Consider the following 14,705-nt stretch of genomic DNA (forward strand, 5'->3'; position numbering starts at 1 on the left):
ACATGCTTATGTTTTAAACGGTGTTTCACTCCCAATAGGAGATTTTGTTAAGAGTGTCAGATTTCTGTCCTGTAGCCCTTCTGCCTGTCATTTCAGATGCTAAAATTGGACATTATTGGTATCTGAAATGTGAAAATCTCATACAAAGGAGGAATTCATCTATAGAAGATGACTAATGAAGCAATCTAGAAATAAGAGGCAAAATGTAGAATTCTTTACAGACATTCACACCCAGCCACCTCTTGTAATTTTCGTCCGTAGTAAGACAGTACATAAAACTGATTTCTGTGAAGTGTGTGTTCTGTGTGACCAGAGGGCAATGACGTGGCAACGCCCTTCCGTTTCAGGTGAACCGAGGTTCCCGAGCCATCTCTTTCTGGAACAGCGAAGTCCCCCTCCCCCGCCACCTCCTCCCACGCTTCTTAGCAGTGGTCACCCTGTGCCCACTCCCAGTCCCTTACCATTCACCCAGCCTGGACCAGCGTTTAATCAGCAAGGACAGCAGCCTGTGTTCCCCAGAGAGAGGCCCGTGAGGCCAGCCCTCCAGCCGCCAGGGCCGGTGGGGATTCTGCACTTCAGCCAGCCAGGGTCCGCAGCAGCACGGCCGTTCATCCCTCCTCGCCAGCCCTTCCTGCCCGGCCCAGGACAGCCGTTCCTGCCCGCCCACACACAGCCTAACCTTCAGGTAGGCGTCAGGGGCTGGTTTTGTGTTTCAGAATTCAAGTTAAAACCTTTCACATTTTTATTCTAGTCTTACAAGATGTGGAGATTATTTAAAGAACAAGGGTATTAAAATTAAATGTGCTCTTTATTAAAGACAGCTTCCTTAACAATATTGCTTATCTCCTTAATCATAGGAGAAATGGAGAAAGTGATTGTCATTTTTTGGGAAATGAAAAAATTCAGTAGTCAGATTTTGTAAAGGATATACTATACACTGCTAATGAAATTAGGGCATGTTTTGATAATACCTTTGCTTATCATTGCAAGATTCTTAAAAGGTGAACAGGAAATAAGGTTCTTTGTCAAATTATGTTCCTGCAATATGTAGTGGGGGAAAAAAAGGGTTGCTGCTCCCTCATTATTTGAGAGATTTGAGTGCCCTCTGCTGGTGTTGTATGTTTCATCAGCTGCCTTGAGTCTGATACCTCTCTTACCCAGTATGTTTTTTCTTGTGTTTTAAGTTTCCTGTTAAGGTATGTAATGATGATGGGCTTGAACCGATTATTTAGAAACACATAGAATATGTACCTAAAGTAAGAACAGGAAAATGGTTATTATATAAGGTGTTACAGTAGGATAAAATGTTTCTTTCTTTTTATTAAAAGAATATAATTTGGGAATTCCCTGGCGGTCCAGTGATTAGAACTCTGTGATTTCACTGCCGAGGGTGTGGGTTCAACCCCTGGTCGGGGAACTAAGATACCACAAGCTGCTCTGCACAACCAAAATATATATAAATGTGTGTGTGTATGTGTATGTATGTGTAAATATATATACATAATACAATATAATGTAATATAATATATATATATATATATAATCACTACATCTGCATTGCAGAAATACGTACAGATAGGAATTTGAAAAGGAATGAAGTCATCCCACCATCTAGAAACAGTAACCACTAACATTTGGGTGCACATGTCTTTTAGTCTCTTTAGTGCTTGCATCCTCATCATGATGCTTACTTTTCCCAGTTAACATGTTATTACCATCTTCTCAATGGTGATGAGTTAGTTCTCTTTCACCACGGCATTTGAAAACACTGCACGAGTTGACGTTTTATGGCTGTCACTACTTCTGGCACGTGTTTATTGGTTTCAGTCCTTGGGTATTGGAAACAGTGCTGCAGGAAACATCCTTGAGGTTGTGTTTGCTCGCATCCTTAGTTATTTCCTTAGGATAAATTCCTGGAATTTCAGGATCTAAAGGATTTAGGGCAAATATAAAATGCAGCGTAGTAGCTTTTGGCTTATCACTGCATTTAAGATAGTATCAGCTTCATCAACAAATCTAAAATGAAATTTTAGTGCCACTTGAAGCTTCTTTCTGGTGTTGGGGTTTTTAAGGAAATGGCTGAATCGGAACACGAGCAGTATGTACATGATAAACTGTTGTTTCTCTCTTTTTGGCCTGGAAGGGGCCCCTGCACCCCCCGCTGCCCCCTCCCCCACAGCCCCAGCAGCAGCCCCCGCTCCCGCCCCCGCTCCAGCCACCCTCGCAGCACCAGCCGCCGCCGCCGCCGCCTCCGCACCCACACCAGCACCAGCACCAGCACCAGCACCAGCACCACCACCTCTCTGTTCCTCCCCCGCCCCTGATGCCCGTGGCTCAGCCCCAGTTCAGGCCTCACATGCAGACGGGGCCGCCTCAGCCAAACAGCAGTCGGACGCAGTGCCCCCAGCGCCAGGGGCTAAGGCATGTAAGTGTCCAGTGTCCTCAGCTGTCTTCCGGGGGCACCTTTTATGTCGCGGGGCCTTGTGTATCTAGATCCTCCTGTAGTGCGAGGTGGCCTTAGTAATTGACGCATAACTTCAGAAAGTAGTTTTGGGGGATAATCATTCTACCTTTGCCGGTGGCTAATTACTTGGTACCGAGATTCTGTCTATCTCCTTGGGCAATGAATGCACAAGTAAATGAATTCAGGAAGAACTTCTTGAATATCCTTTGTGGTCAGGCACTACTCTGGTTCCTGGGAACACAGCAGTGGATGAGAGAGACCCCCTTCCTGCCTTCATGGGGCTCATAGCTAATCGTGGGGGGTGAGCTGCATTGATTTGTGAGGTTACGCTCTCGAGTACCATCAGCAGACGTGTGGCTTGCCATGCATTGAAAGAGACTGGGAGATGCGTGTCGCTTTAAAAATCAGAGACTAGTCATGGTTACTGTCTTATCCTCCATTAAATAACTAACCCTGTAAAGAGGCTCAGGGTTAGAGTTCCAGGCTGTAAGGTGAGATAGTTGGGTTTTCCCTTTAATACTGGTCCTTTTGACCTTGAGCTTCAAGCATGTCACTTCCCTACTTTTAATCTCAGTTTTTTCATACCCGCCTCTTTGTTTCTTAAAGTAACACTTGAGACTAAAATGATGTAAGAAATAAGAAAGGATTTCTAGATCTGGAAAGAGGGTGCTTTGTAACCTGGGCTTCATTTTGTAAGAACAGTGGCAGACGACACCCCCAGTCTTGAGCTGAGCAGCCGTGGAATGCAGTCCTCCCTCAGCCATCTCACAGATCTACACACTCCTCTAGGCGTTGGGTCTCTGTTAAGAATCCTCAGGGTGAACATGACTTGACAGTCTCCTCCCCGATGAGAGCTTTGGGCATCTTTCTCCTTTTTCTTAGGGCACTAACTTAATGCTTCGTTCTTTGTTTGTTCTACCTTCAATTTAGGGGACCCTTTGACAGTGGTGGTGCCATTAACCCAGCTGACTCCTTGTGCGGGAGTCCTTGTTGCACTGTTGATTCTGTTTAAAATGTTTGTCCCCATCCTGTAAGTCACCTGGTGTAATATCCATAAAGAGGAGCCTGTCTGTAGGCAGGTATGGTACCTTTCCCAGCCCCAGTCCTTATCAGTAAGGATATGTCACTAGGTAGAGCAGGAAGCATTTATGCAGGGAAAAAATGTTTACCAACAGGAAAGTATCTGCCCCCCGAAGTAGAAGTCACTTATTCAGTTAGAATGATTTTTTAAAATATTTTAATCTAACATGCCTTTTTATGTTTCTTCTCCCAAGTTTCCAGTTGTAATTAGAATTTCTTTCTTCTTGTGATGATAGAACACAACTTCTCAGAATGTAACCAAACGACCAATGCAGCAAATGCAGCCAACTGCTCCAAGAAACAGTAATTTGCGTGAATTACCAATAGCACCGTCACATGTTATAGAAGTGAGTAACAGTCGCTGCTCCTCCACACCGGCGGCTCAAGTAAAGCCTATTATCAGCACGTCACCGACCACGAGGCCCGGGGTGGGGCCCAGGACTGCGCAGGGGAAGGCTGATGTGAAAGTCAAGCCAGTTAGCCCTGTGGGCCGGCCTAAAGAGGAAGCAAAAACAGAACCAGAGGTAGGACTTTTCTTTTTCTAATTAAAAAATAATGTTTGGTCTCAAACCGGGAGACCTTATAATCAAGGTCTCTACCTCTTATCTCAGTTCACTCTCACCCAGTGAGTTCTTCACAAAATCTTCCCACCTTCTTTTAACCTAACAACCATATTCATATAAGATACACTTTCATTCTCACTGGTGCTATATCAGATTGTATTTATATATTTATACAGTTATAGTTGTGTGTTACAGAATCTGTGTGTATCAGGGATCTTAACCAACTGTTTCTCTGAAGGGCCCAGATAACAAATATTTTAGGTTTTAGAGTCCAAATTGTCTCTCAGAATTACTCAACTCTACTGTTTTATCACAAAAGCAAACATAAACAGTCTTACATCAATGGGCATGGCTGTGTTCTGGTAGCACTTTACGACAAAGTCAAGTGTTGGGCCAGATGGGCTCATGGGCCATAGTTAGCTGACCCCTTACGTTTACTCTTATGTTCCTGTGGCTTTTCTGGTTTTAACTGTGAGCTTCTAGAAGGTAGGACCAGTTTGGACCTTTAAATAAGATGGGGAGGGGTGTTTTGTTCTGAATTGTGTATATTATTGCTGATTTCTAGATAGGTATAAATGTTGTAAGAATAAATAATAAATGCAAGTCACTATTCTACATGATTTCCAATTGAGATGTTGTTTGTACCTTGGTTTAGTTTTGGCCACTTGATTATGTTTTGCTTAGAGGCAGTTCAGTGTTAATGCAGTATTAGTCACGAACTTTTACATTTAAAAAAAAAAAAATTCTTTACGTCAGCAAAATTTATGCCTGAGACAAACCCCTTGCGGCCCTTGGTCTCCTGTAAAAGAAGTGAATGTGCTTGTCTAGTGCTTCCCTGAAGTCAGGATTCCATTGTGGGCTGTTCCCTGGAATTATAGATACAAAAGTTGGGCAATATCTGTATAATGTAGGAGCATAGGCATCTAGTGTAGCACAGGTTAGAACACGCCCTTGGAATGATCCTTTGTCGCTAGCAGTGCGGCTCTGAGCCAGTTACTTCACTTATCCCAAGCCTCAGTTTCCTTAACTATTGGGTGTATGTGCCTGAGACTTGGCAAGAGACCAGTACGTGGGAGTTACGTTAATAATAATATATATAATGTAATAAGTAAGTATATCTATTAACTTTATAAAATAATGGCACAGAGTTTCCTTAGATGAGAATATAAGCCCTTAATCATAATAAAAACAAGTGTTAACTGGTTTTTGCCTTTCAATCAGTTAAATTGCGGGGGTGTGTGTCAGATTTTCTTCTAATAAATTATTATAGCAGCTGTAATGTAATGTTTCCAAGTCAGAGATGTAAGTATAGAGTGAAAATACTGAGTTAACGTTTAATAACATCTTATTAGAAGAAGGGTGACATTTCGGTTTTAAAATCAATATATGAAAAAATCATGTAGATTTACAAACGGGATTGGGATAGTTTATGAAAAGAAATCATTGCTAAAAATCTTATCCTGCTTTTAGTTTATATAGCTAGCTCCTAACTCACATGTATAAATGGATTTGGCTCAAAAATGAAGTCACATACACTTTTGTAGTAACAGTGGCTAAATAAAATGAGAAAAGTGACTTTTCAGGCATACCACCAGGCACGTTTGTCTGTCCCTTTCATAATAGTTGATTTAGTAAGCAGGCTTCTGAAGAAGTCTTCTGTAGGATAAAATGGATGCCTTGTGCCTGAAGTGGAACTTGCAGGTGGCCATAGTGTAAGTGGTGCGTGTCTTAATTTGTTTGCTTTTAATTTTCTGTGCACATAGAATGGGACCGGGAGTAAAGTTTTTTTTATTTTTTAAAATCTTCTTTTCGTTTTGCTTAGGTAAGTGTGGTTTATCTTCTTACATTCACCCAATTGGTAATGATATAATGAAGGACAAATCTATTTAGAAGTATTTCTACCTATATTCTTGAATATACTTTAACTCTTTTTTGATTACATGGGGAAAAATCCTAGTGAATATTAATTATTCTTGCATTTGAAACAGTGGGTCCTCTGGACCTGTTACTATTTCCCCAGAATGCCCTAGCCCCTGTACTTTTTGAACTTCTGTTTTTCTGTCTTCCCCTTAATGTCACTTCTAGCTCTGTGTAGCCCTCATCCAACTTAAGATTTGCTGTTTCAGGTCTGTCCTAGACTTTGAAATTAGGGGACTGAGTTGACCAGGATTGCTTCTAAAATGACAAGCAAGCCCCAATGAGGGGGCTTGGCTCTGTGTCTTGTAGGTCAAGTACATGGGCTCTGGGGGCATCAGCCAACCCTTCAGCTACATTTTGGTCTTATAATTCCTAACTTCTAAGGTTTATTTGTTAACAGCTGAATTCTAGATAGAGTAAATCCTATTCTTTTGCAAAGGATCTGTGAGTGATGATATCTGATTTTTTTTTAAGAAAATTATTACAATTTTAAACAAATGCTAAACTTTTAACTTTTAATAAACTTTCCTCTTTGGATGTTTTTTTTTTTTTTTTTTGCGGTATGCGGGCCTCTCACTGTTGTGGCCTCTCCCATTGCGGAGCGCAGGCTCAGCGGCCATGGCTCACGAGCCCAGCTGCTCCGCGGCATGTGGGATCTTCCCGGACCAGGGCACGAACCCATGTCCCCTGCATTGGCAGGTGGACTCTCAACCACTGTGCCACCAGGGAAACCCCTGGATGCTTTTTTAAAGAAAATTATTGGACTTTTACAAAGATTCTTCTGATAGACTTTCAGAATGGTTTGGGACTGGTATATTAAAGGCATTCCTTATATACCATTAATATTCCAATACTGCAATTGGCAGCATTTTGATTCTGAGGAGAGTGCATGAGTTCAAGGTCAGAGAGATTGACTTGTGCTGTTCATTATAAGCAATTATTCTGTGACAAATGAGTTTGAGATCAGGCTGAAAATTCTGTACGAAAAATCAATAGTTCTAATCAGGCCCTTTCAGGTCACTTACACCCCACCTTTTGTTGGTTCGTCAGAGGAGAGCCAGATAAAACCTGTGTGACAGCGAGGCCTCCGTACTGCTGCAGTTTCCATTTCAAACGTATTTTGATATCTTAAATGAATAGTTTAATTGGTTTCAAAGTTGTAAATGAGTGGAAATTTACATTATTTCATTTTTAATATTCTGATAAGATTTTCCAAATTAGCTTTAGCTGTGTAATTTTTTTTTCCCTCCCCAGGGGAAGGAGTTATACTTAAAGTCTATAAGCAGATTTTGAATGGCTTCTTTCAATCCTGAATTAAAGGGTTTTTAGAAAGTGCCTTTTCTTAAGTTTGCTGAAACAGACTGGAACCGTCACCTAGCCTTGTACTCAAAACCATGCGTGTTTTCTGCTTCAGTTCCCTGATGAAGATGAAGAAACGAGGTTATACCGCTTAAAGATAGAAGAACAGAAGCGCCTCCGAGAAGAAATCCTGAAGCAGAAGGAGCTGCGGCGGCAGCAGCAGGCCGGCGCGAGGAAGAAGGAGCTGCTCGAGAGGCTGGCGCAGCAGCAGCAGCAGCTCTGCCCCCCACCAGCCCTGGCCGGGCAGGAAGAGCAGCTGTCGGCACCGTCGCCCACCAATGGTAACCCACTGTTACCCTTCCCGGGGGCACAGGTCAGACCGCATGTGAAAAACAGACTTCTCGTGAAAAACCAAGATGCCACTGTTTCAAATGTTCCACCCAAAACATCCAATTTTGTGCCATCTGGTGCTAACACGCAGTATCAAGGACAGCAGATGAAACCACTGAAACATTTGAGACAGGCCAGAATCATACCTCAGTGTCCAGCTCAGCACAAAGTCCTGCAGGTAAAGCCTGCAGACGGGGAGGGACCGCCACCCCCCTTGCAGACTGCTCGAGCCGCGTCCCTCCAGGGCCGGCCCCCGGAGGCCAAGCCTGGCACGAAAAGGACTGTCATGCACCGGGCCAACAACGGTGGCGGAGACGGGCCACACGTCAGCGCCAAGGTCAGGGTGATTAAGTTGTCAGGAGGGGTAAGTTGACGAGGTCACCAGTGCCTCTTGGAATCTATGTTTCACTTAGTATGTCCTAACTCCCAGAGAGGATTTTTGAAGGAAGGGAAGTAAAGTTGCCTGTCTTAGAATCTTGTGGACCAGCCTCTCCCCACTTGAAGCTGGTGCAAGGATTGTCGTTTAAATCCTGCTTCCAATTGGGACCCATGTTTCAGTTGTCTCTTGAGTCTTACTGAAAAACCAGCGTGACAGTTCCTAAGTTAGACGTTTCTCAGTTTTAGCTTCTTTTCATAGATAATTTATGCTAGAATCATCAAGTTTGTTTTAAAAATAAAATTTCCTTTACCACAGAACACATAATTTGTTGTGTGTAGCTTTAGACTCAGGGAGCATCTATGGCAGCGGGGGGCGGTGGGGGGCAGTGTGTGTGTTGCTTTTAAGCAGCGTTGTTTCAAAGACTGTTTTCCGTCTTCCAGTTAAAGCTAATTGCCCACCACCCCACCCCCATTTGAGGGAAAAAGGGATTGACAGTATTCTAAAGTGAAATCATGTGTAATCCTGCCATGTGCTTTCAGAACTGGGGCACCCCTCATTTCTTTCTTCACCTCAGAACAGTGCCCATTTTAGAGCATTTTCAGTAAAGCACAGTAATTGCAGTTTGGATAAGTTTAGTACTTAAACTAAACAGTTGCTGCAGGTAGATTCCCATTGCAGGAGATTCTCCCCTCAGCGTCTGTAGAATACTTGCTTCCTTAATTCTGCCGTATGGTCTTTATTTATTACAGAAGGTAGCACTCATCTCTTGCTTTAATTATAATGAATTCTGCAACAGACTTTCTTTGGTCCGAGTAACTGTCGTACTCTCTGTCGCAGCTCCCTATTGTGTGCAATTTGTGTTACAAGCTGGGGAAGAAAGGGGGAGAGCTGTAAGTCACAGGCTCTTAGAGCAAACCAGCTACAGATGATTACTTTTAAAACCACAAAATATTTACAGTAAAAAAAGAAAAGGACTTCTAATTCTCAGTTCACCCAGGGACAGCAGTACCACTAGGAATGGGCAGGAGTTGTTTGCTGTACTGGATTAAGGGCAGCTCCTCGTTAGCTGCTTCATTAGTTGAGTTTTAATTGCTTTTGTTTCTAGGTTTGTAGACTAAGGTGTGAAGCTTTTCACATGCCATAAGAAAATTTGTGATAGAGCAAATCGGTTGTTTCTCACCTCCGTTCATTGTGATTCAAAATGTTGATAAGTACGTGGCCTGTATTATATCAGATTGTTTAAATACTGTATGAATTTATTATCTTTAGGTGAAGACCCAAGTGTTCATCAGTTTCCGGTGTCTGTGTGGCCTTTTGCTTTTGACCGTGTTTTAATCATACTTTGTCGGTGTCTCATTTTTTTACTTGAGTTAGAAACTTCTGAGGATGGGCCATGGGGCGATGGTTTGGGAATAGGCCTTTTCCCTGGGCAGCCACAATGGTGCGGTGCGGGCCTGGGCACTCGGCTCCAGCAGACTAGGAGGTGCGGGGCACGGCTCTGCTGTCCACAGGCAGCCTTCAACTAACGAATTTATCTACTTCCGCAGAATTTATCTGCCTCAATTTTTGCTACTCTTTTTTTCTCCAGTGGAAAAAAATATAGTTTTTATATCAGACCATATTCCAAAATCATGCTATATAATTTTACAATACACAGGAAAACAACAGGAATTTTACATGAAAATAGCTGTCTGCCAAACTTTGAAATGGTTTTTTTAGCTCCCTTTTTAATTCTTAAGTATTAAGTTAATTAACCAACATGTTCTGTATATTAGGATTTATTCCAATAATTCCTCCAATAGCATGTCGACAACTTTCACCTTATCAGAGGATAAATGTCTCTTGTTTGTTTGTATCTCTCTGAACCAGAACAAACAGTGTTTCCCTAATGGCCTGGGTTTTTGTGTGTGTTTTTTTGGTGGGTAGGAACTATTTGTAACGTACGCATTGTGCAAAAAGGAGACAGTTCTTGTAGGTGCTAAGAATGCTCTCATTTTTCCTTTTATTTCTGTTCCTGCTGGTCCTTCTCTCCTTTCATGCACCATGGCATTAATGCCCAGGGCTGTGCTGTGTTGTGTGCCTGGAGCTGAACCAGCCACCCTGGTGAGGGTCTGACAGGGGCTTAGCATCTGGGAGGATTGACTTGTATATCGTACCTGTGCAGAATATTATTTATGCATTTCAGGTTTATAGTTACTTGTTTAATAAAAGCATTTCATTGTCAGTTCACATTCTTGTATTTTGCTATGAGCCCAGGACTTCTTCACATTCTGTTAGTGCAAAAATACAATAGATATTCTATTTATAAGGTTTTCTAGAGAAATTTACTTTTCAGAGAGTCAGTTTGATTTCTTTCACTTTTTTTCTAACGTAAACTGGCGTTGAAAGTATTAACTAAACTATTCTTTGCATTCAGTGGTCTCCTCGTTCTAGTAGTTGGTCTTCAGACAGGACACAGGACTATCACAGTACATAGTGCTGTTCTAGAAATTGTGCTCTGGCGGTGATCACAGTAAAAATATGTTTCAGCAGGATTGTTAGGAAAGCAGAATTTTCTTGGCAGTCTTATTCTGATGTACAAATTGAAAATATATTATAGCTTAAATTAGGTTTCTTTAGGTGAACTTTTACTTGTGAGGCAATTGTGAATCAATAAGGTCTTCTCTTTTGTCATTTTCCATATTTCATTATCTGTAATTAAATAATTTATCTTTGGATTTTATTAAATTGGGTTTTTTAAAAGGTGAAAGAGCCTGAGTCTTAAGACTATAGGTTTTTCAGTCTGCCCTTTCATTAATTATACTATCTTCAAAGTGATTTTAATTCATACTAATCATTGAAGGAGAATTTCTAGTCTTTTTATATTGTTCCTCTTTGTTAGAGCTAACGCATTACGGACATGGGAAGCATTTTCAAAAAGAACGTAATGAAAAGTCTTTCTTGGTGTTGGTTCTCACACAGTCTCTGACCAGGGTCTGGTCTGGGTTTGTAGCTCGCAGAGTCGTACCTGACTTTCTACGGGGGCCGTCTTGGCATCATGCGTTCTTTGTTGGCCGTTCCGAAGCTCCTGTGTGTGGGGCGTGGAGGTTGAGGCCCTCAGTCACCAGGAGAGTGTGATGAGGTGAAAACAACGTGGCTGTGTTTGAGGAAGACCCGTGGCTGGATGCTTGTCTATTATTTATTGTCTTGGGGGCCCTTCTAACACGTAGAAGGTACTTTATAAATGTCCATTTTCTTTTTGGAATGCTCCTAAGGCCCCTTCTAGAAATACGTTCCCTGATTTTATGCCGCATAATAGGTAGTAGCTACTGTTTATCAGGTGTTTAGCATGTATTCACAGCATCCTTATGAGTTAGATCTGTTATTGCCATTTCATAGGTAAGTAAATTGAGTCTCAGACAAGTAGCCCAGAGCCACTCAGCTACTAACTGGTAGAGTGAGGCTTCTAAATCCTGTGCTTTTTACCGTTATTTATAATAGCTATTTTTGCTACTCCTTTTCCTCCTAGGTTTCTTAGTTCTAGATTAGGGAGAGTAGTCTACTTTTTCCAGTGAGTTTTTTAGGGGGGGTTCTAGGATAAGGGGGTGATCAGGTTTCATTTTGCTTGCCAGCCCCAGTTGGTAGTGACTGGCTGCAGAGTATGTTGAGAAGGGTTTAGAGGTGTGCCACAGAACCCTGCCTGCTGAGTGGCGTCAGCTGTGGAGTCAGGCCTGGGGAGCGGCTGGGTTTCCATCACGCCTGTTCTGGAACCTGTGTGGAGTAGCCTGGTATGGTGAGTTAAAGCAAGGGACGGTGTACCCTGGCTGAGCGTAGCTATGGCCAGCTGTGTGCTAGAAATGTGTCTTTGAACATTTCTGTGTAAATCAAAATAGATCAGATTTTCTATTTAAAATTGAAATCATTAAGGGAATTTGAAATTTAAAGAGACCTTTTGTTATGAGGCTAATCAATCTCTTTGTGAATTTTAGTTTTTTCCCATTTATATTGTCTGGATTTGTTGGGTGAGATTTAAAAAGGAACAAATTAGGGCCTCCCTGGTGGCGCAAGTGGTTGAGAGTCCGCCTGCCGATGCAGGGGATACGGGTTCGTGCCCCGGTCTGGGAGGATCCCATATGCCGCGGAGCGGCTGGGCCCGTGAGCCATGGCCGCTGAGCCTGCGCGTCCGGAGCCTGCGCGTCCGGAGCCTGTGCTCCGCAACGGGGGAGGCCACAACAGTGAGAGGCCCACATACCGCAAAAAAATAAAAAAATAAAAAAAATAAAAAAAAATAAAAAGGAACAAATTAATGCTACTTATAAAGAGTGTTAAATGTTGGCAAATATTGCTTCTAAAATTTCGTGTGCCTCCCTGAATATTATTTATATAAGTAATCTACTTAAAGAATTTTATTTGATGGAATGGTTCTCTTTTTATTATTTAAAACATAGGAATAGTCTCCATTTGCTCATTTCTCAGGAAGCTACTTTTAAGTATTTAATTTTCAGAAACCAAAAGAGCAATCTTGTTAAATCATAATTTCTGAAATTCCCTGGTGATCCAGTGGTTAGGACTCCATGCTTTCACTGATGAGGGCCTGGATTCAGTCCCTGGTTGGGGAACAAAGATCCCACAAGCTGTGCTGTGTGCCGTGCCCCCCTGCCCCCAATCATAATTTCTCTCATAATCAATACATAATCCAGAAAAACTCTTCAGGTAATAACAGAGCATATATAAAAATGTAAAATGTTTACTTACTGTAAACTTAGTATAATCATCCTCAGCCATGTTTTGTGATTAAACACCAGAAAAAAGAATTAGGACGAGCAAGTGCCATGCAAAATTTGTTTATTCAGGAATTTAATTAGGCCTGCAGCTCTGTCTTCCAGTTTAGGGGAAATGGGGAATCTTTGAGATGCTTGCGTCGGGTTACGTGGCCCAAATGAACCCGTGTCCTCAGAATGAGGCTAAGCTTCTCCCAGGGTGGCTGTGAGGGTTAACTGTCGTGACATGGGTGAGATGAGTGGCACAGTGCTTGGGCACATGGCAGTGGCTCAATAGATATTACTACCCTTTCCTTTTAGTTAAAGGAAGAAAAAGTGTGTTCTTACGGTGTTCTTTAAGAAAATGAAAGCAAATTCTGAATTCAGCTGCTTTATTCTAATTGAGGTCATGAAAATTTTAAGAATTTGGCAGCAAATTAAGAAAAGAGCCCTTTGTTCTGCTGGCCACACAGAGAAATGGGAGAAGCACAGAATGCCTCAGCAGGAAAGCCAGCTGTCCAGTCATGATACTCTTGTATTTTACTTTTAAAAGGCTGTCAAAATGCTTCACGTAAAAGGTCCCAATTTGTTTGTGTGAGCTTGCTTTTGGGGGTTGGTGTGCATTTGTAGATTTCTTCTCTTCCTCAAAAGTTATTCTCAGATTTTCTCTAGCACGATGGTGTGTGCATACCTGATCTTTTTTTGTGGAGTGGAGGACGTTTAATTTTGATATACGTAATCTCAATGTAAGAGAAGTTGCAAAAATAGTATAAGGAGTTTCTTACACTGTGTATCAGATTTACTAGAAACAGAAGTGCTGGTCTTGGAGTCATCTGTCAGTCTTAGGGGACTGTAGTCTGAGAAGGAGTTGCAGGTGGGGATACCAGTGGTCACCCTCGCGGCCTCCCGTTCTCCGGACGTGCCCCGTTGTTGCGTGGTCTGGCCGCCTCGCTCTTGCAGTTCTGTCTCCCGCTCCGTCCACACTCACGCTGCGCCCTTTCTCGGCACCGCACCTGCACGCCCCCGCCACGCCCTGCCCTTCTCTGCCCACTGCTGGAGCTGTCGCCTGGCCACTGCTCCCGACTGAGGCTGGGTTTCCGCTTCAGTTCATTTTTTGTCTCAAGTACATTATAAATGTTTAAGAAACGTGTTGAAATAATAGAGAAAATAAGGAGCTTCTCCCTTTAAAAATACAGGTATTGTTTACAGTTTCTTTATGGAGCTATCCAAGGAGGAGTTAACACAGTGTCGTGTTGTCGCCGTTCCCCGCCCCACGGTACTTCTGATTATAAAAGTAATAGCTGTATATTGTAGACATTTAGATGACACTAGTAAGCAGAGTACGATAACACCACAAGTAGCATTAATCCTTGTTAATTCAGTTTACAAGATGCGATTGTATCGTACATCGGCTGCTGTTTGATGAGTCTGTGGTGATGACTCGTCCTTGGGGAGACCCACGCCCCAGGCCAAGGCAGAACAAGGCTCACGTTGTGGCTGTCCTTCTGGGACTCGCCAAGCTGCCTGGCCACGGCTGGAGGATTCAGCTGTCCTGACTCACTGGTTTCTGGTGGAAACTGACTTGATGCCGTGGTTTCGGGCAGTACCCAAGAGCTGATGCCATGCTAGAGGACCAGTCAGGGAAAGCAAGTCAGGTGAAAGTGAGTTGGAAATGGGTAGTAAAGGACAGAACTGCAGTGGGCTTGTGATCGAGAAACACCTCTGGGAAGCTGAGTGTCCGAGAAGCTGCTTTGACACAGGTAGGGGAGCCAGGAGAGGCCCTGCCCAGATGGACGGGGAGTGGGGGCGGGCGTGGAGGCACCACCGTCTAAGGAGGTGAGGTGAGAGCCCAGACTCCCACCTTGCTGACCCCT

At 42.9% G+C, this 14,705-nt stretch overlaps 1 protein-coding gene across 6 annotated transcripts in view; it reads left to right on the forward strand.

Annotated features, from left to right (window-relative positions):
• The window catches only part of RBM33 (RNA binding motif protein 33), a 117,309-nt gene that overhangs the window by 79,357 nt on the left and 23,247 nt on the right, over positions 1-14,705 (forward strand). For 5 of the 6 annotated variants that reach the window (XM_060107955.1, XM_060107956.1, XM_060107960.1 and 2 more), the window contains 4 exons: positions 348-685; positions 2,144-2,425; positions 3,781-4,068; positions 7,439-8,077. In XM_060107955.1, the coding sequence (XP_059963938.1) occupies positions 348-685; positions 2,144-2,425; positions 3,781-4,068; positions 7,439-8,077 (1,547 nt within the window). The remainder of the gene's footprint in view (positions 1-347; positions 686-2,143; positions 2,426-3,780; positions 4,069-7,438; positions 8,078-14,705) is intronic. The other variant, XM_060107958.1, reaches the window with a different exon arrangement.

This window comes from Mesoplodon densirostris, chromosome 9 (genome assembly GCF_025265405.1).
Source record: "Mesoplodon densirostris isolate mMesDen1 chromosome 9, mMesDen1 primary haplotype, whole genome shotgun sequence".
Classification (NCBI taxonomy): Eukaryota; Metazoa; Chordata; class Mammalia; order Artiodactyla; family Ziphiidae; genus Mesoplodon; species Mesoplodon densirostris.